Source organism: Oncorhynchus masou, chromosome 28, assembly GCF_036934945.1.
Source record: "Oncorhynchus masou masou isolate Uvic2021 chromosome 28, UVic_Omas_1.1, whole genome shotgun sequence".
NCBI classification, from domain to species: Eukaryota; Metazoa; Chordata; class Actinopteri; order Salmoniformes; family Salmonidae; genus Oncorhynchus; species Oncorhynchus masou.
In genome coordinates, this window is record NC_088239.1 from 28752596 (window position 1) to 28775534 (window position 22939).

The 22939-nt window shown below is 42.3% G+C and overlaps 1 protein-coding gene across 4 annotated transcripts in view; it reads left to right on the top strand.

Annotated features, from left to right (window-relative positions):
• Positions 1–22939, top strand: part of malrd1 (MAM and LDL receptor class A domain containing 1) — a 208268-nt gene that overhangs the window by 172274 nt on the left and 13055 nt on the right. For all 4 annotated transcript variants that reach the window (XM_064941836.1, XM_064941833.1, XM_064941834.1 and 1 more), the window contains 4 exons: positions 12179–12362; positions 17635–17763; positions 17983–18144; positions 20284–20441. In XM_064941836.1, coding sequence (XP_064797908.1) covers positions 12179–12362; positions 17635–17763; positions 17983–18144; positions 20284–20441 — 633 coding nt within the window. The remainder of the gene's footprint in view (positions 1–12178; positions 12363–17634; positions 17764–17982; positions 18145–20283; positions 20442–22939) is intronic.

Below are 22939 nucleotides of genomic sequence, written 5' to 3' on the forward strand. Positions count from 1 at the left end.
TTCCAGAACATGCATCCTGATTGCAACAAGGCACTAAAGTAATACTGCAAAAAATGACCTAAAACACGAGGCTGAAGTTTCTTACCAAGATGACATTCAATGTTCCTGAGTGGCCTAGTTACAGTTGTGTCTTAAATCGTCTTGAAAATCTATAGCAAGACTTAAAAATGTCGGTCTAGCATTGATCAACAACCAACTTGACAGAGCCTGAAGAATTCTAAAATGAATAATGGGCAAATATTGTACAATCCAAGTGTGCAAAGCTCTTAGAAACTTACCCAGAGAGACTCAGAGCTGTAAGGTAATTCAAATGTATTGACTCAGGGGGTTGAATATGTATCTAATCAAGATATATTAGTGTTTGTTTTCCATACATTTTTCTTCCACTTTGACATTACATAGTATTTTGTGTAGGTTGATGACAAAAAAATGACAATTAAGTAAATTTTAACCCCACTTTGTAACATAACAAAAATGTGAAAAAAGTCAAGGGGTGTGAATACTTTCTGAAGGTACTGTATATACGGAATAGGGTGCCATTTGGATGTTGACAAGGTCTGTCTGTTTAAATTATCCTACTAGAAGGAAGCGATGGGGGGGGGGCAGGCGGATCTCCATTTGCGTGTGACAACTGAGAGCTGTATCCTCAGTCACCACACCATCGGCCCAGACCTCTAAAAATCTATATTCCCTCTGTCTCAATCAGAGACGACAATTCAGTCCATACCACTTTATCCTCACTCGTGTTCCAATTAGTCCACGCTTAGGTGGTTTGACAGCAAACTGGGAGGTGATACAGTATATTGTGTTTTTGCTTCACTCCAACCAGTACTGTGATGGTGCCTGGAAAAGTGGTTATACTCTACTTTTGCCAAACTGGGACACTGGAGATTAAACAAGAGTGAATCCAAACATTACCCTGGTGATTTTATGTGTATTTAAATGATTACAAGGGTTTGAGTGAGAGGTCGAACTGGCGTCTCCAAGTGGCCACACACCTCTCCAAACTCTGCACAGTTCCTATGTAATTTCAATGCACTTTTATGACTTAAGGAAAGAGCCTTCAACTATAAGGTGTTTTTTTTTACCTCTCCTAGCTTTGCCATTGAGGAAATGAAGCAAGCACAAGTGTTGATCTTACCGTGAAATGCTTAATTACAAGCCCTTTAACCAACAGTGCAGTTTAAGAAGAGTTAAGAAAATATTTACCAAATAAACTAAAATAATAAAAAGTAACACAATAAAATAACAATTACGAGGCTATATGCGGTACAGGGGGTACCTGTACCGAGTCAGTGAGCGGGGGGTACATGTTAGTTGAGGTACAGTGGCAAGAAAAAGTAAGTGAACCCTTTTGGAATTACCTGGATTTCTGCATAAATTGGTGATAAAATGTGATCTTCATCGAAGTCACAACAATAGACAAACACAGTCTGCTTAAACTAACAATTATACGTTTTCATGTTTTATTGAACACACCGTGTAAACATTCACAGTGCGGGGTGCAAAAAGTATGTGAACCCTTGGATTTAATAAATGGTTGACCATCCTTTGGCAGCAATAACCTCAACCAAACGTTTTCTGTAGTTGCGGATCAGACCTGCACAACGGTCAGGAGGAATTTTGGACCATTCCTCTTTACAAAACTGTTTCAGTTCAGCAATATTATTGGGATGTCTAGTGTGAACCGCTCTCCTGAGGTCATGTCACAGCATCTCAATCGGGTTGAGATCAGGACCCTGACTGGGCCACTCCAGAAGGCGTATTGTCTTCTGTTGAATCCATTTTCAAATCTAATTTTATTGCTCACATACACATGGTTAGCAGATGTTAATGTGAGTGTAGTGAAATGATTGTGCTTCTAGTTCCAACAGTGCAGTGATATCTAACAAGTATCTAACAATTCCCCAACAACTACCTAATACACACAAATCTAAAGGGGTGAATGGGAATATGTATATATAAGTATATGGATGAGCGATGGCCGAGTGGCATAGGCAAGGTGCAGTAGATGATATAAAATACAGTATATACATCGGATATGAGTAATGTAAGATATGTAAACAATATTAAAGTGCTATTATTTAAAGTGGCATTGTTTAAAGTGACGAGTGATCCATTTATTAAAGTATCCAGTGATTGGTTCTCAATGTAGGCAGCAGCCTCTCTGAGTTAGTGATGGCTGTTTAGCAGTCTGATGACCTTGCTATAGAAGCTGTTTCTCAATCTCTCGGTCCCTGCTTTGATGCACCGGTACTGACCTCACCTTCTGGATGATAGCGGTGTGAACAGGCAGTGGCTCGAGTGGTTGTTGTCCTTGTTGCATTTTGTTGTTGATTTACTTCTGTTTTGAGAGTCGTTGTCCTGTTGCATCACCCAACTTCTGTTGAGCTTCAATTCGCGGACAGATAGCCTTACATTCTCCTGCAAAATGTCTTGATAAACTTGGGAATACATTTTTTCTGTCTGATAGTAAGCTGTCCAGGCCCTAAGACAGCAAAGCAGCCCCAAACCATGATGCTCCCTCCACCATACTTTACAGCTGGGATGTTGGTGTGCTGTGCCTTTCCTTCTCCACACATAGTGTTGTGTGTTCCTTCCAAACAACTCAACTTTAATTTAATCTGTCCACAGAATATTTTGCCAGTTGCAAACTTCAGACGTGCAGCAACGTTTTATTTAACAGCAGTGGCGTCTTCCGTGGTGTCCTCCCTCGAACATCATTTTCTTTTATTGTTTTACGTATCGTAGACTCCTCAACAGAGATGTTAGCATGTTCCAGAGATTTCTGTAAATCTTTAGTTGACACTCTAGGATTCTTCTTAACCTCATTGAGCATTCTGCGCTGTGCCCGTGCAGTCATCTTTGCAGGAGGGCCACTCCTAGGGAGAGTAGCAACAGTGCTGAACTTTCTCCATTTATAGACAATTTGTCTTACCGTGGACTGATGAGCATCAAGGCCTTTAGAGATACTTTTGTGACCCTTTCCAGTTTTATGCACTTCAACAATTCCTAATCTTAGGTCTTCTGAGATCTCTTTTGTTTGAGGCATGGTTCACACCGGGCTTCTTGTGAATAGCAAACTCAAACTCGTCTCATTGATTGGACTCCAGGTTAGCTGACTCCTGACTCCAATTAGCTTTTGGAGAAGTCATTAGCTTAGGGGTTCACATACTTTTCCCAACCTACAATGTGAATATTTAAATGATGTATTCAATATAGACAAGAAAAATACAATAACTTGTGTGTTATTATACACAGCCCATCTGTAAATGGGAGGCAGGGTAGCCTAGTGGTTAGAGCGTTGGACTAGTAACCGGAAGGTTGCAAGTTCAAACCCCCAAGCTGACAAGGTACAAATCTGTCATTCTGCCCCTGAACAGGCAGTTAACCCACTGTTCCTAGGCCATCATTGTACATAAGAATTTGTTCTTAACTGACTTGCCTAGTAAAATAAGGGTAAAATAAAAAATCCAACTACCTACCTCATCCCCATATTTGTTTTTGTTTTTCTGCTCTTTTTTTCATCCTCATCTGCATATCTATCACTCAAGTGTTAATTAGCTAAATTGTAATTACTGTAATCCCGTTGCGGGAGAGGTTGTTCTCCTGGCACCACACGGCCAGGTATCTAACCTCCTCCCTATCTGCTGTCTTGTCACTGTTGGTGATCAGGCCTACCGTTGTTGTGTCATCGGCAAGTTTAATGATGGTGTTGGAGTCGTGCCTGGCTGTGCAGTCATGAGTGAACAGGGAGTGCATTAGGGGACTGAGCATGTACCCCTGAGGGGCTCCTGTATTTGGGGCGACAGGTAGCCTACTGGTTAGAGCATTGGGCCAGTAACTGAAAGTGACGGCGGACTATGTATTTTTGTAAATAACAGCTGGTGCACGATATTTCAGGAAGTCTCAAAGTTTTGCCCACCTGAGGGAGAGTATCTCATAATAAGCTGTAGATCACACTATCTACCAAGACAGTTTTCATTTGTTTTTTCGTAGCTGTCTACATGCCATCACAGACTGATGCTGGCACTAAGACCGCACTGAATTAGCTGTATTCCACCATAAGCAAACAGGAAAACGCTCACGGAGAGACAGCGCTCCTAGTAGCCGGGGACTTTAATGCAGGGATACTTAAATCCGTCTTACCAAATGTCTATCAGCATGTTAAATATGTAACCAGAGGGAACTCTGCACCACCTTTACTCCACACACAGACGCATACAAAGCTCTCCCTCGCCTTCCATTTGGCAAATCTGACAATAATTCTATCTCCCTGATTACTGCTTACAAGCTCAAATTAAATCAGGAAGCACCAGTGAATAGGTCAATAAAAAAGTGGTCAGGTGAAGCAGATGCTAAGCTACAGGACTGTTTTGCTGGCACAGACTGGAATATGTTCCGAGATTCCTCTGATGACATTGAGGAGTACACCACATCAGTCATTGGCTTCATCAATAAGTGCATCGATGACGTCATCCTCACAATGACCGTACGTACATACCCCAACCAGAAGCCATGAATTACAGGCAAAATAAGCACTGAGCTAAAGGCTAGAACTGACCCTTTCAAGGAGTGGGACTCTAACCCGGAAGCTTATAAGAAATCCCGCTATGCCCTCCGACAAACCATCAAACAGGCAAAGCGTCAATACAGGACTAAGATTGAATCGTACTAGACCGGCTCTGACGCTCATCGGATGTGGCAGGGCTTGCAAACCATTACAGACTACAAAGGGAAGCACAGCTGAGAGCTGCCCAGCTACACGAGCTAAACTACTTCTATGCTCGCTTCGAGGCAAATAACACTGAAATTGAAACTGAATGCATGAGAGCACCAGCTGTTCCGGAAGACTGTGATCATGCTCTCCACAGCCTTTCAACAGGTCAACATTCACAAGGCCACAGGGTCAGACGGATTAACAGCACGTGTACTGCAAGCATGTGCTGACCAACTGGCAAGTGTCTTCACTGACATTTTCAAACTCTCCCTTTCAGAGTCTGTAATACCACCATAGTCCCTGTGCCCAAGAACACTAAGGTAACCTGCCTAATTGACTGCTGACCCATAGCACTCACATCTGTAGCCATGAAGTGCTTTGAAAGGCTGGTCATGGCTCACATCAACACCATTATCCCAGAATTCCTAGACCCACTTCAATTTGCATACCGCCCTAACAGATCCACAGATGACGCAATCTCTATTGCACTCCACACTGCCCTTTCCCACATGGACAAAAGGAACACCTATGTGAGAATGCTATTCATTGACTACAGCTCAGCTTTCAACACCATAGTGCCCTCAAAGCTCATCGATAAGCTAAGGACCCTGGGACTTAAACACCTCCCTCTGCAATTGGATCGTTGCTCCAGAGCCTTTCCGTTCACCTTCACACTCCTGGGCCAGACTACACTCAATCATATGACCCACTGAAGAGATGAGTCTTCAGTAAAGACTTAAAGGTTGAGACCGAGTCTGCGTCTCTCACATGGGTAGGCAGACCATTCCATAAAAATGGTGCTCTGTAGGAGAAAGCCCTACCTCCAGCTGTTTGCTTAGAAATTCTAGGAACAATTAGGAGGCCTGCGTCTTGTAACCGTAGTGTACGTGTAGGTATGTACGGCAGGACCAAATCAGAAAGATAGGTAGGTGCAAGCTCATGTAATGCTTTGTAGGTTAGCAGTAAAACCTTGAAATCAGCCCTTGTCTTAACAGGAAGCCAGTGTAGAGAGGTTAGCACTGGAGTAATATGATCAAATTTTTGGGTTCTAGTCAGGATTCTAGCAGCCGTATTTAGCACTAACTGAAGTTTATTTAGTGCTTTATCTGGGTAGCCGGAAATTAAAGCATTGCAGTAGTCTAACCTAGAAGTAACAAAAGCATGGATTAATTTTTCTGCATGATTTTTGGACAGAATGTGACGTAGATGGAAAAAAATCTGTCCTTGAAACAGTCTTGATATGTTCGTCAAAAGAGAGATTAGGGTCCAGAGTTACGCCGAGGTCCTTCACAGTTTTATTTGAGACGACTATACAGCCATCAATATTAATTGTCAGAATCAACAGAAGATCTCTTTGTTTCTTGGGACCTAAAACAAGCATCTCTGTTTTGTTCGAGTTTAAAAGTAGAAAGTTTGCGGCCATCCACTTCCTTATGTCTGAAACACAGGCTTCTAGCGAGGGCAATTTTGGGGGTTCACCATGTTTCATTGAAATGTACAGCTGTGTGTCATCCGCATAGCAGTGAAAGTTAACATTATGTTTTCGAATGACATCCCCCAAGAGGTAAAATATATAGTGAAAACAATAGTGGTCCTAAAACGGAACCTCGAGGAACACCGAAATTTACAGTTGATTTGTCAGAGGACAAACCATTCACAGAGACAAACTGGTATCTTTCTGACAGATAAGATCTAAACCAGGCCAGATTTTGTCCACGTAGACCAATTTGGGTTTCCAATCTCTCCAAAAGAATGTGGGGATCGATGGTATCCAAAGCAGCACTAAGGTCTAGGAGCATGAGGACAGATGCAGAGCCTCGGTCTGACACCATTAAAAGGTCATTTACCACCTTCACAAGTGCAGTCTCAATGTTATGATGGGGTCTAAAACCAGACTGAAGCATTTTGTATACATTGTTTGTCTTCAGTAAGGCAGTGAGTTGCTGCGCAACAGCTTTTTTCAAAACAAAATTGAGAGGAATGGAAGATTCGATATAGGCCGATAGTTTTTTTTATATTTTCTGGTCAAGGTTTGGCTTTTTCAAGAGAGGCTTTAACACTGCCACTTTTAGTATCCGGTGCATAGAGAGACGTTTATTATGTTCAACATAGGAGGGCCAAGCACAGGAAGCAGCTCTTTTGGTAGTTTAGTTGGAATAGGGTCCAGTATGCAGCTTGAAGGTTTAGAGGCCATGATTATTTTCATCATTGTGTCAAGATATATAGTACTAAAACACTTGTTTCTCTCTTGATCCTAGGTCCTGGCAGAGTTGTGCAGTTGTCCTGTGTACTCAGGACAACTGAGCTTTGGAGGAATACGCAGATTTAAAGAGGAGTCCGTAATTTGCTTTCTAATGATCATGATCTTTTCCTCAAAGAAGTTCATGAATTTATTTCTGCTGAAGTGAAAGCCATCCTCACTTGGGGAATGCTGTTGTTTTAGTTAGCTTTGCAACAGTATCAAAAGGAAATGTTGGATTGCTCTTATTTTCCTCAATTAAGTTGGAAAAATAGGATGATCGAGCAGCAGTGAGGGCTCTTCGATACTGCATGGTACTGTCTTTCCGAGCTAGTCGGAAGACTTTGGTGTGGCGCCATTTCCGTTCCAATTTTCTGGAAGCTTGCTTCAGAGCTTGGGTATTTTCTGTATACCAGGGAGCTAGTTTCTTATGACAAATGTTTTTGGTTTTTAGGGGTGCAACTGCTTCTAGGGTATTGCGCAAGGTTAAATTGACTTCCTCAGTTAGGTGGTTAACTGATTTTTGTCCTCTGATGTCCTTGGATAGGCAGAGGGAGTCTGGAAGGGCATCAAGAAATCTCATTGAGTTTGCCAATGACAAAACAGTGGTAGGCCTGATCACCGACAATGACGAGAAAGCCTATAGGGAGGAGGTCAGATACCTGGCTGTGTGGTGCCAGAATAACAACCTCTCCCTCAATACGATTAAGACAATGGAGATGATTGTGGACTACAGGAAAAGGAGGACTGAGCACGCCCCTATTCTCATCGATGGGGCTGTAGTGGAGCAGGTTGAGAGCTTCAAGTTCCTTGGTGTCCGCATCACCAACAAACTAACATGGTCAAATTACTCCAAGACAGTCTTGAAGATGGCATGACAAAACCTATTCCCCCTCAGGAGCAAGTTTCTAAGGCTGTCAGTCAAAACCCATACAGCGATGTGAAGCGTAAACCTGAGCTCTGACGTCATGTATAGCATGTTACTGTATTGCCTCTGCGTTCCAATGTCGGCAAGCTTTACACCACCCCAGCGGACGCTTGGCATTGCGCATGGTGATCTTAGGCTTGTATGCGGCTGCTCGGCCATGGAAACCCATTTCATGAAGCTCCCGAACGAACAGTTATTGTGCTGACGTTGTTTCCAAAGGTAGTTTGTGTTGCAAACGAGGACAGACGATTTATACGCACTACGTGGTTCAGCACTCGGTGGTCCCGTTCTGTGAGCTTGTGTGGCTTACCACTTCGCGGCTGAGCTGTTGTTGCTTCTAGACGTTTCCACTTCACAATAACATCACTTATAGTTGACCGGGGCAGCTCTAGCAAGGCAGAAATTTGAGGAACTGACTTGTTGGAAAAGTGGCATCCTATGACGGTGCCATGTTGAAAGTCACTGAGTTCTTCAGTAAGGCCATTCTACTGCCAATGTTTGTCTATGGAGATTGCATGGCTGTGTGCTTGATTTGATACACCTATCAGCAACGGGTGTGTCTGAAATAGCCGAATCCACTAATTTGAAGGGGTGTCCATATACTTTTGAAAAATATGAAATCAAATATTGTTTAAAAAAATTCGGGGTGCCAAAATAATATCACTCACTGTCCGGTTGTGGCCCTCAGGCCGCCTTTTGCCGACTTCTGGCTTACAGTGCACTTGTGATGGCAGAGTTTGCAAAACTGGATTGATACAAATCATCATGATATCAATTGGTTGTTGTAGGCCTACTCTGCAGATAACATTAAATTGGGAAGGTTTTTTTTTTCAAACAGTGCATGATGACTGTATTGTGCAACGCAAAGATTCAACCAAGACATCGGACCAAACTTTTTCAATAACTGGTTTGCATACCCAGAGCAGAGCGGCACATTTTGCTGAGGGCTGATATAAATACTATGCTGCCAGTCTCTCTTGGCTAAGAGTTGAGGAGAGACTGACTGCATCACTTCTTCTTTTTATAAGAAACATCAATGTGTTGAAAATCCCAACTTGTTTGCATAGTCAACTTACATACAGCTCTGACACACACACACTTATCCCACCAGACATGCCACCAAGGGTCATTTCACAGTCCCAAAATCCAGAACAAATTCAAGAAAGCGTACAGTATTATATAGAGCACTAATTGCATGGAACTTCCCTCCATCTCATATTTCTCAAATAAACAGCAAACCTGGTTTAAAAAAAACAGATAAAGCAACACCTCGCGGCCCAACGCCTCTCCCCTTGACCTAGATAGTTTGTGTGTATGCATCTATCGATGTTCTGTATTATGTCATTCTGTATTATGTTTCTTGTTTAAGGTAGACCCCAGGAAGAGTAGCTGCTGCTTTTGCAACAGCTAATGGGGACCCTAATAAAATACCAAAATGCCAAATACCCATTGTTGCCTTAGTTAGCATTAACTGGTTGATTTCATAAGCTGAAATGTCTTTCCCACCTACACTACTGGCTACCGATGTCGTTCTTTAACGCTCAATGCTACAACCTAACCTAATTGTTTTAATCTACACACAATATCCCATAATGAGAAAGAAAAAACAGGTTTCATTTTTTTTTTGCTAATTTATAATAAAAATAATAAAAACGAACACATTTGCATAAGTATTCAGACCCTTTACTCAGTACTTTGATGAAGCAACTTTTGGCAGCGACTGCAGCCTTGATTCTTCTTGCATATGACGCTTCAAGCTTGGAAAACCTGTATTTGGGGAGTTTCTCCCATTATTCTCTGCAGATCCTCTCAAGCTCTGTCAGGTTGGATCGGGAGTGTCGTTGCACAGCTACTTTCAGGTCTCTCCATCTCTCTATACTTTGCTCTGTTCATCTTTCCCTCGATCCTGTGCCTTTTACTGAACGGTGGCTTCTGTCTGGCCACTCCACCATAAAGGCCTGATTGGTGGAGTGCTGCAGAATTGGTTGTCCTTCTGAAAGGTTATCCCATCTCAACAGAGGGACTATGGAGCATTGTCAGAGTGACCATCGGGTTCTTGGTCACCTCCCTGACGAAGGCCCTTCTCCCGCAATTGCTCAGTTTGACACTGATTGCTCAGTTTGACTTCTAGCTAGGTGGCTAATGTTAGCTGGCTTGCTAACATTAGCTAGGCTAGTGGTTAGGGTTAAAAGTTAAGGAGTAAGGAGTAAGGTTAAAGGGTTAAGGATAGGGTTAGGGGAAGGGTTGGCTAAAAGGATTCAGATTAGGGTTAGGTGAAGAGTTAGTATAAATGGTTAGGGTTAGGGTAAGGGTTTGCTAACATACTAACTAGTTGCAAAGTAGCTAAAAAGTAGTAAGTAATTGAAAAGTTGCTCATTAGGTAAAATGCTGAAGTTGGCCGTGATGAGATTCAAACTCGCAACCTTTTGGTTGCTAGATGTTCACATTATACGCCCCCCACCCATCTACCCCGAACAACCACCCTCCTTTTGTTTTTGCCTTAAGTAACCATCTGTTTTATGAAACCAAATGGGAAATATCAACCTAAATGGAGTGCCTCGGATTTAAGTACAGAATAATACTGAACTAAGACCAGGTTGCACAACCAGTTGAGAGCGGCCCTCTCCTGCTACTTGACCCTAAAACTAGGCTATGTGCTCTGCGATGTGTTGGCTACTTTGTACATGAGTTCTCTATTGTACTACATAATTGATGCAGCGTACTGTATACATCCGCTACACTACTTTGATATGCATCAGTGAGGATTAAGAAGAGAGTATACACAATACCCACTGAAAAACAAAGTGTGTATGTGGCTTATTCCTCCATATAGCCCCCACTACACCACTGAGACCAACTTTCCTACTGCATTAAAGGGGTGATATATAAGGTTAGTATATATATATATATATATATATATATATATATATATATATATATATATATATATATATATATATTATATATAATATTATATTCTATATTTTTTTCAGTGGAGTGACCACTGAATCCCAAATTACCCCCTTTAATCGCAGAGAGATGAAGAAATAAATCCAAAAGCTAAATTATGCCTGATTGGACAACTGAATGGGATTTTCTTTATTACTGTGTGAGTGGAGCAAATATAAGAAACAACAAATAGTAATGTATCTATACATGTAATCTAACATAGTTAATTAAGACAGAATAACTAGGGCCCAGAGATTTTCCTGAACACTTCACCTATTATACCCTAGGGTCTGGTTTAAACACACACACACACAGTCAGGAAAAACTCTTGTCCCTAAACTAACATTAGCATGTTTAATGACATTTTGCCTGATTTGACTGGGGAAGTGTCCAACTGCAACTCCACAGCATTATGTTCAGAACCTGAGAATCTAGCCTGTCGTGATATGCAGTACCCAGCTCTAAGTCGCATTCATCATTTCAGCTTTATTAGATATCATCCAGTGCCTCTGCAGTACCATGGGAAAAGACACAAAGGATTTACCAACTAATGCTATTTGGCCTGGATTTGAATCTGTTCCATATGTGGCATGAGTCTAATACATTAAAGATGACTGGGGTTGAGTCCCAAACGGCACCCTATTTCTTAAATGGCAGATTACTTTTGACCAGAGCCCTATGGAATAGGGTGCGATTTGAGACTCGGCCTGGGAGAGAACCGGCCCGTTACAGATTTAATAGGAGGTCTAAGGGCAAGAGCATTCATTACTGTGATGTTATGCTAAAGTGACTATAATGACTCTTCTTAAATGACCCCCGTGCTACTCAGCGGCGGAAAGCGTTCCATTACTCGGCCTCAATTCAATGCAACCTCCTATTCTGTACTCCTCCATACTGTATGTGATTGAATGATCTGGGCTCTGTATGATTACATTACAGAATAATCAGCAGTGCTGTACATGTTCATATAAGTCACTTTTGAATGACTCCGAGTGGGTCATTTATATACACTATATAGGTTATGTTATAGAACAGGGCTCTCAAACCCTGTTCCTGGCGAACTACCCTCCTGTAGGTTTTTGTTTCAACCCCAGTTGTAACTAACCTGATTCATCTTATCAACCAGCTAATTATTCGAATCAGGTGTGTGAGATTCGGGTTGGAGCGAAAACCTTCAGGACGGTAACACTCCAGGACAAGGGTCGGAGAGCCTTGCGGTTGAATAATCAATGTACAGCGTCCATATTATGACGGCCTCAGCAGGAGCTCTCAATATGGACAGCGTACCAAAGTGTGCTATGGAACATTGTGTTTGACCTCTCTACGTCTGACCTCTCCACAGACTGAGAACAATGGGGTGACGGAGGTGTGGAACAAGACCGGGAACCAAGGGGAGGAGTGGAACCGGGCGGAGGTTCCCCTGCGGAAGTTGAGGAACTTTGAAGTGGTCTTCGAGGGGATACGCTCCAGAGACGTGAGCGGAGGGGCTGCGCTGGATGACCTCCTGTTCACAGACTGTGACCCCAGTAAGTGAGCCATGCATCCACAACGTGAACGTTTTCTGTACAACAGGTTTTACGGTGTCCATATTAGGACACAGCCTCAGTCTCATCAGGACTTATATCACATCTTTATCCATCTCTGTCTTATATGTCAATGCACACATGTCAGGTGTGTACTGTCTTTCTCGGGAATCTCCTATCAGGATTGGATTTGTTACTCCTTGTACTAGGAGTTACTCCTAGAGATACTCTTGGTACTGACATAGTTCTGCAATGCACAATGTAACTTTCTCTTGGAACGGCTCGCTCTAGTCTTGTCTTTGAAGATGTTCCGGGCACAGAACATGACTCTAAAAACCATTCTCCCTCGAATCAGGGATTAAAATGTACAAGTTAATTAGAAGTGAACAGAAGTTCATTGGCTAGTTCCTACGAACCCCCCGGGATCCTCTGACAATATGGAAATAAATATATAATTCCCTGGCATGAAAATAAATTGAATTAGTTTTAAGTCATGTCAGCTTCTATGCCTTGAAATTGGAGTTGAACTCATTGGAATCTGTAGAGAAAAGCAACAAAAGGCCAGACTAGCACCTGAGGCTAGATTCACTTTTAATAATGTGGATAAAGGACATTCAAGTAGTCCAGCAGCATTTAAATGCGCATCGCTCTTCAAATCAAATCAAGATGTATTGGAAAGCGTACACATACAGTATTTGCAGGTGTTATGGCAGGTGTAGCAAAATGCTTATGTTACTAGCTCCAACAGTGCAGTAGAATGTCTTGCAAATACAATACAAATCCTCAAATAAAAATAAAAAATCTAAACAAGAAATCAAGAAATAACTATCTAGGTAGATACACTATAAATACAGAAGTATGTGGACAATCCTTCAAATTAGGAGATTCGGCTATTTCAGCCTCACCCATTGCTGATGGGTGTATAAAATCAAGCACACAGCCATGCAATCTCCACAGACAAACATTGGCAGTAAAATGGCCTTACTGAAGAGCTCATTTCAACGTGGCACCGTCATAGGATGCCACCTTCCCAACAAGTCAGTTCGTCAAATATCTGCCCCGATAGAGCTGCCCTGGTCAACTGTAAGTGCTGTTATTGTGAATTAGAAACGTCTCGGAGCAACAACGGCCCAGCTGCAAAGTGTTCGGCCACACAAGCTTACAGAACGGCACTGCCGAGTGCTGAAGCGCGTAAAAATCGCCTGTCATCAGAAGAACTGTTTGTCAGGGAGCTTCATGAAATGTGTTTCCTTGGTCCAAGCAGCTGCACACAAGCCTAAGATCACCAGGCGTAATGCCAAGCATTGGCTGGAGTGGTGTAAAGCTTGCCACAATTGGACTATGGAGCATTCTCTGGAGTGATGATTCACACTTAACCATCTGGTAATCCGACGGACGAATCTGGGTTTAACGAATGCCAGGAGAACGCTCAAATGTGTAGTGGCAACACTAAAGTGTGGTGGAGGAGGAATAATGGTCTGGGGCTGTTTTCATGGTTTCTGACTAGGCCCCTTAGTTCCAGCGAAGGGAAATCTTAACGATACATCATACAATGACATTCTAGACAATTCTGTGCTTCCAACTTTGTGGCAACAGTTTGGGGAAGGCCCTTTCCTGTTTCAGCATGACAATGCCCCTGTGCACAAAGCGAGGTCCATACAGAAATGGTTTGTCGCGATCGGTGTGGAAGAACTTGACTGGCCTGCCCAGAGCCCTGACCTCAATCCGATCTAAGAACTTTGAGATGAATTGGAATGCCGACTGCGAGCCTAATCGCCCAACATCAGTGCCTGATCTAACTAATGCTCTTGTGGCTGAAAGAAAGCAAGTCCCCGCAGCAATGTTTCAACATCTAGTAGAAAGCCTTCCCAGAGGAGTGGAGGGTGTTACAGCAGCAAAGGAGGGACCAACTACAAATTAATGCCCATGATTTTGGAATGAGATGCCCAATGAGCAGGTGTCCACATACTTTTGTGGGAACCTTTTTATTTTATTTTATTTATTTTATTTAACCTTTATTTAACTAGGCAAGTCAGTTAAGAACAAATTCTTATTTACAATGACAGCCTTCCCCGGCCGGATGTGATGCAGCCTGGATTTGAACCAGGTACTGCAGTGTCTTAGACCGCTGCACCACTCGGGAGCCCACCTGCATACAGGTGTCCACATACCTTTGGTAATTTAGTGTACATAAAAAAATGGGCATGGTGCATTCAAATTGCCAAATGCAAAATGCATATGTGTTCGTTGTCCATAGCTTATGCCTACCCATACCATAACCCCACCTCCACCATGGGCGTGAATTTACAACGTTAACATCACCAAAACGCTTGGCCTCCCAATGTCATACACATGGTCTGCGGTTGTGATGCCGGTTGGACGTACTGCCAAATTCTCTAAAACGACGTTGGAGGTGGCTTATGTTAGAGAAATTAACATGCAATTCTCTGGCAACAGCTCTGGTGGACATTCCTGCAGTCAGCATTCCAATTGCACGCTGCCTCAAAATTTGAGACATCTGTGGCGTTGTGTTACCAAACTGTACATTTTAGTGGCCTTTTATTGTCCCAAACACAAGGTGCACCTGTGTAATGATCAGGCTGTTTAATCACCTGTTAGGTGGTTGTCTGATCTTGGCAATGGAGGAATTTGACAGTTTGACACACTCAACACACAAGCTGCTGTGTGAGGAATATAAGTCACCTGCTTGAAACTGTAACAGCCCCCACCAACAGACACATCATCAAAACCAACATCAAAACAGCTTAATTTTCTCAGATTAAATCTGTTATTTAGTAGTAATGATATGGGAAAAAGATAAGTGTAGTAGTATAACCAAGAGAATCATGTAGTAGCATAACCAAGATAATCATGTAGTAGTACAACCAATAGGATAGTGTAGTAGTATAACCAATAGGATAGTGTAGTAGTATAACCAAGAGGATAGTGTAGTAGTATAACCAAGAGAATAGTGTAGTAGTATAACCAAGAGAATAGTGTAGTAGTATAACCAATAGGATAGTGTAATAGTATAACCAATAGGATAGTGTAGTAGTATAACCAATAGGATAGTGTAGTAGTATAACCAAGAGGATAGTGTAGTAGTATAACCAAGAGGATAGTGTAGTAGTATAACCAAGAGGATAGTGTAGCAGTATAACCAAGAGAATAGTGTAGTAGTATAACCAAGAGAATAGTGTAGCAGTATAACCAAGAGAATAGTGTAGTAGTATAACCAATAGGATAGTGTAGTAATATAACCAAGATGATAGTGTAGTAGTATAACCAATAGGATATTGTAGTAGTATAACCTATATGATAGTGTACTAGTATAACCAATAGGATAGTGTAGTAGTATAACCAATAGGATAGCGTAGTAGTATAACCAATAGGATAGTGTAGTAGTATAACCAATAGGATAGTGTAGCACTATAACCAATTGGATAGTGTAGCAGTATAACCAAGAGAATAGTGTAGTAGTATAACCAATAGGGTAGTGTAGTAGTATAACCAAGAGGATAGTGTAGTAGTATAACCAAGAGGATAGTGTAGTAGTATAACCAATAGGATAGTGTAATAGTATAACCAATATGATAGTGTAGTAGTATAACCAATAGGATAGTGTAGTAGTATAACCAAGAGAATAGTGTAACCAAGGGAATAATGTAGCAGTATATTCAAGTAGGTCTTTCCCCATTTCAGCTTGCTTCCGTTTGGTTCCAACCGGTTCCTACTGCTTTTTATTAGGAGGCTCTGCTACAGACAGGTATTCCACATTAGTACAACCTTACATTAAGCAGGGGCTGACGGAGGGCCTTGCAATGTGTGGCAACTGTCCAGACCCCTGCAATGCTCCCTCCAACACACAGTCACACACACAGTCACACACACAGACACACACACTTTCATCAAACAAGCTTTATTAACTCAAACCCAGTCTGCTCTCAAATTGCTCATACTCTCATTTTTCAGGTTCTATAGACATTCAATTAAAATAGTCAGGTTTGTCTTTGCATGTCAACGTGCAAAAGGGTTTTTCCTGGTTTCTGTAGCCTTGATGGAGGTGCCTTCAGAAAGAGGTGCCTTCAGAAAGAGGTGCCTTCAGAAAGAGGTGCCTTCAGAAAGTATTCACACTCACACTTTTCACTCACACTTTTTCCACATTTTGTTGTGTTACATATTGCGCTTAAAATGTATCTTTTTTTTTATCTACACAGAATACTCTGTAACGTCAAAGTGGAAAAACATATTATATATTTTTTAAAGATTGATGAAAAATAACACGCTAATATTGATTCGATATATATTCAAGCCCTTGAGTCAAAACATGTTAGAATCACCTTTGACAGCGATTACAGCTGTGAGTCTGTTGGGATAAATCTCTAAGAGTTTAGCACACCTGGATTGTACAATAATTGCCCATTTATTATTTTTTAAACTCTTTAAACTCTGTCAAGTTGGTTGTTGACCATTGCTAGACAACCATTTTCAATACTTCCCATAGATTTTCAAGCCAATCTAAGTCAAAACTGTAACTAGGCCACTCGGGAACATTCAACATCATTTTTGAATATTTTTATTCTGTACACACTTCCTTCTTTTCACTCTGTAATTTACAGTGTCATCAGAAAGGATTCATACCTTTGACTTATTTCACATTTTGTTGTGTTTCAGAGTTCAAAATGAATGAAAAATATAATAATTTGCACCCATCAACACACATTACCCCGTAATGACAAAGTACTTTTATTTTTGAAATCTTTGCAAATTTATTGAAATCTAAATTACGGAAATATCTAATTTACAAAGATATTCACACCCCTGAGTCAAAACTTTGTACTAGCACCTTTGGCATACACACACACACACACCTCTGATCCACCTGATCCCGGTCTCTCGTGTTCTGTACTTCCTCTTCTCAAACATGTGGCTGAGCTGCAGGAGGATGCTTTGACTGTGGTCCTAGTTTGTTGTTGTGTTACCGGTCCTGAACACAGAGGTGTGTGCTTTCCTCTGTTAGGCTTCCTGACTGCTCAAATGCTCTTGCACACACCTTGAGAACACATCATCCAGAGCTTCACCTCATCTCAGCACACACTCTCTGATTCTTATTCAGGAACGTTGTCTTTTGATCCACTATAGGGGGGGGTAGTTGGCTCACAGCAGAAACCGCCTCTAACAGAGGAAACAGCAAAGGCTGTCTTGTTATGGTGAAAGACATCCGTGTATGTTTTGAACATGTGCAAGCGTGTTTGTGTGTCTGTGTGTGGTCCAGGTGCAATGGTGCCAGCGTCATGTCCGGCGGTCACAGACTTTGTGTGCCAGAGCGGTGACTGCATCGAGTCCCACCTGGTGTGTGACAGCAAGGCCGACTGTGCAGACGAGTCGGATGAGGTAGACTGTGGTGAGTAGAGCTAGCTCTTTTCCAGGGTGTTATGTGCGGCTTGCTGATGGCTGAGTCAGCAAGCCGCAGGTAACGCCCTGGACCAGAGCTAGGGAGTACTGAACTATACAATAGAGAACTATTAAGGAGTCATCTGCAACTTTGCTATTTCTTTGCCCTCTCTGTCTTTCTCACTCTCTTGCTCTTCCTCCCTCTTCCCAATCTCTCTCTCGCTCCCAGGCTACATTGTAGGCCTACCAGGTGCCTGTAACTTTGACATGCCAAAGGATATGTGGGAGGAGACCTGCCAGCTGACTCAGGACCCTGATGACGACCTTGACTGGAGGATTGGTCAGAGGAGAGACACCCCAGGAACGGGACCCCCCTTTGACCACAGCCCTGGTCAGTACTGCCCTCCTTGGACATTGAGATTTTACTGACCACGCTCTGAAAACAGCTGGGTTAAAATTTGGTAACCCAGCGCTGGGTAAATATTGGACAGAACACACGCTGGGTTATCTTGACCCAGCCAGTTGGGTTGCATGAATAACACAACATGTTGGGTTGTTGGGATTACCCAAACATGGGTTAATTTAACCATCAATTGAGATATATCACTTTCATGCTGGGCTGACCCAGCAGCTGGGTCTTTTTAATGCAATGTTATTACAGGAAGCATGGCTTATTAGGGGCGTGGCTTTCAGATAGTTATTTTTTGCTACCCGTGAGAGTAAATATCATTCTTGATCATCACGTTAAGTTGGTACAACCCACGTTAAGTTGAACAACCCAACCTTTCTATTTTTAAAGAAAACAACCCAACTAATGTCCCCAATGATTGCAACCCAGCATTTGTTCTGAGTGCACTTGGTCTGAACAGGTAGAATAGCATATAACTTGAGTTGTTCCGGAACAAATGACCTGAAGAGGACAAAATAGGCTGTAACTAACAGATCACATGTCCAGGGAAAACTCTGGGTTCTATACCACTACAGTAGTGGGATGCGTCCCAAATGCATCCCACCCTATTCCATATATACAGTGCTCTACTTTTGAACAGGACCCTATTTTCCCTGGTTGAAGTAGGGCACTACAAAAGGGAACAGGGTGCTATTTGGGACACAGCCATGGAGTATCATTCTGCCTGTGTGCCTGAGTTCAGGGAGTCCATTACTTATTAGTTCTGTATACCACACAGAATGCAATCTTCTGTGGCTGGTTTTAAGACGCTCCCAAAGCATTGGAGCAGATTGACAATGTTCCTGTGGCAATGAGAGGATTTCCGCACAGGAAATTCAGGCATTCTTCCGTTTATTAGGAATCTAAAGGGGTATTTGCAGCTGTTTGGATTGTGTACCATTAAAAAAAAACATGGTTGCCCAGGCTAGTGTTAGCCTGGACACAGACCAAGTACAAAGCTGGCCTTTACACCATCCAATGATGCATTACATCACAACAAGTCGACCCATGAATTTTACAAGGACAATCGTTGTTATAGTGGAACACATTCATCCAGAATGTAGAGAATATTGTCCACAAACTATTCTCTTAGGGCTCTGGTCCAAGGTAGTGCACTATATAGGGACTAGTGTATGAACACAAAATGCTATACCTTCTGGATGAATGTGTCCGCTATAACAACGATTGTAGGTTGCCAGTTGGGACGTAGCTCGTAGTGACTGGCCACCCAACTCATAGATCGTGGAGATGAATGTGGACACCAGGCTCTGTGGCACAGGCTGACCTTATGATCTCACTGGGGAAGGCAGATCAATGGGCCTCGCCCGCCGTATCACATACACACAGTCAGGCAACACACACACGCGCACACACACACACACACACACTGCTTAGATAGTCAATAAAGAAAAGAGAGAATACAGAACATCACACAAATGTGGTGGAGCTCTCTTACTTCCACCATCAGAATGGTAGGGGTGGAGAGGACATGCATCCCCTAGTCATGCATTAGCTTATTTACCGTTGCATTTCAAATCTGATTCAAAGTTTAGAAGACAATACAAACCAGCACACAGGTCTTTCCTAGAATGAAAGAGACAGAAATGAGGAATAAAGACTTTGAAGATTCTAGAAGAGTCTCCAGGGAAATACAGTATTTTGGGTGAGAATATTGTGGTGTGGGACTCACCGCGCATTGAGACAACCCCAAATCCCCTCTAGCTCATGTGGAAAACTCCTACTTAGTTCTGGCGTCGCCTCAGTGGCCTCTCAGTCTCAGTCTAAGAGACTAAATAGAAGCAGATCAGAAGAATCCTCTCAGCACAGCATGTCTGCAGGAAACAGGCTTTTAGACAGTAACACCATCTTCACAAAATGTTCTTTGACTTCCAGTTGTTTTGGGTGGTCCGATACTGTTCACATTTAGGGCAGAGAGTTGTCATATGACTTTATCAGGAAATATTCTGGGTCTAAGTTTGAACCTGTAAGCATAGCTAGTCTCCAACACATTCGATTTGACTCACTACTTGGAGAAATGACTAGAGACGTATGCGGTTGTATATTTCTCTCCATGATCCACAGGTGGAGAAGGGAAGTTTCTGTATGTGCACTCTGCCACAGAGAGAGAAGGTGACATCGCCAAGGTTACGACGCGGAACCCATTCCCAGCCAGTATTGGCATATGTCACCTACGATTCTGGTTCTACATGCATGGATCAGACAGGATGGGGACGTTAAAGGTAGGAGGAAAGCTTAAAGGCGGTTCAGTATTTTACATAGATGGTTGCCCCATAACTTCCTTTGTTCTGTAGCTAGCTGTTTTAGGAAAAACCGAACCATGGACTACCAATTCTCCTTGCCTAAAGACTCCTTTCAGGCTGAAGAACCATCGAACATTAAGTAGTAATCACTTTCCCCTTTAAGTCATGCCCTAATAAATAATTTTGTTGTAATATTTGTTCTGTCTTTTCCACTGGATAAAAACAAAGTTTGTTGCAATATCAGTTTAATCCACCAGAAAAAAATGTTTAAAAATTGTATTATTTTTTCTAAATTATATAGTAAATAGGACTGGTGGTGTTATGTCACACATGCAGCTAACAAAAATATATGGAAATGTCTGCTCTACTCAAAATTACAACCAACTAATTTTAACGAAAAAAATGAGAGGCAAGTGGAACGGGGAGAAAGTAAGGAACTTGTCTGCCGGCCCTGCATTAAAGACCAAAATTTGTTAAAGAAAATTGTGATGAATTTAAAAAAAGTACACCAGATTAATTTAAGGATCAAAAAATTGACAGCTGTGCCATATAGATTACAAAATAGTTGGGAAGAGATTTTCAATGTACCGATTCAATGGCACATGTTTTATAAACTGATACACAAAATGATGCAGGTTTCAAAACGTATTCTTGCAACCAATGGACTGTTATCTATACGTAGATAGATAGACGGACGGACAGACGGACTGATAGGGGATACAACCATCCCAGCTTTGCAGATTTTGCTGCAGAAGAGACAGCATCATTAGATCATTTGTTTTGGCACAGTCCATATATAGCTTGAAGAATTGCAACATTTACCTGGAGCTAACTTTGCAAATAGCACTGCTTAGTTATTTAAAAGGTCATAGTCAATCGATCAATAATATAATAACGCCCTGAGCAAATATGTTTATCTTTAATTTACAATCTATAGAAACTTTGAAAATGGTTCAGAACTTTTGAAACATCACAGCGCAGTTGAAATATATGGCAAATACAGTTCATTCAGAAAGTATTCAGACCCTTTGCCTTTTTGCACATTTTGTTACCTTACAGCCGTATTCTAAAATTGACCATTTTTTCCCTCATCAATCTACACCACAATGCCCCATAATTACAAAACAAAAACAGGTTTATAGAAATCAAATTCACATTCACGCATTCAGACCATTTACTCAAAACTTTGTTGAAGCGCCTTTGGCAGCGATTAGAGCCTCGAGTCTTCTTGGGTATGATGCTACAAGCTTGACACACCTGTATTTGGGGAGTTTCTTCCATTCTTCTCTGCAGATTCTCTCAAGCTCTGTCAGTTTGGATGGGGAGAGTTGCTGCACACCTATTTTCAGGTCTCTCCAGAGATGTTCGATCGGGTTCAAGTCCGGGCTCTGGCTTGGCCACTCACCAAACATTCAGAGACTTGTCCTGAAGCCACTCTTGCATTGTCTTGGCAGTGTGCTTAGGGTCGCTGTCCTGTTGGAAGGTGAACTTTCGCTTCAGTCTGAGGTCCTGAGCACCCAGAAGCATGTTTTCATCAAGGATCTCTCTGTACTTTGCTTGGTTAATCTTTTCCTCGATCCTGACTAGTCTCCCAGTCCCTGCCGCTGAAAAACAGCCCCACAGAATGATGCTGCCACCACCATGCTTCACTGTAGGGATGGTGCCAGGTTTCTTCCACACGTAATGCTTGGCATTCAGGCCAGAGTTCAATCTTGGTTTCATCAGACCAGAGAATCTTGTTTCTCATGATCTTAGAGTCCTTTAGGTGCCTTTTGGAAAACTCCAAGTGGGCTGTCATGTGCCTTCCATCTGGCTGCTGTACCATAAAGGCCTGATTGGTGAAGTGCTGCAGAGATGGTTGTACTTCTGGAAGGTTCTTTCATCTCCACAGAGGAACACTGGACCTCTGTCAGAGTGACTATCGGGTTCTTGTTCACCTCCTTGACCAAGGCCCTTCTCCCCCGATTGCTCAGTTTGGCCGGGCGGCCAGCTCTAGGAAAAGTCTTGGTGGATCCAAACTTCTTCCATTTAAAAATGATGGAGGCCACTGTGTTCTTGGGAACCTTCAATGTTGCAGACATGTTTTGGTACCCTTCCCCAGATCTGTGCCTCGACACAATCCTATCTTGGAGCTCTACAGACAATTCCTTTGACCTCATAGCTTGGTTTTTGCTCTGACATGCACTGTCCTTTTGTCTGATGAGTCCAAATTTGAGATTTTTGGTTCCAACCACTGTGTCTTTGTGAGACACAGAGTAGGTGAATGGATGATTTCCGAATGTGTAGTTCCCACCGTGAAGCATGGAGGAGGTGTGGGGGTGCTTTGCTGTTGACACTGTGATTTATTTAGAATTCAAGGCACACTTAACCAGCACGGCTACAACAGCATTCTGCAGCGATTTGCCATCTGGTTTGCGCTTAGTGGGACTATCATTTGTTTTTCAACAGGATAATGACCCAACACACCTCCAGGCTGT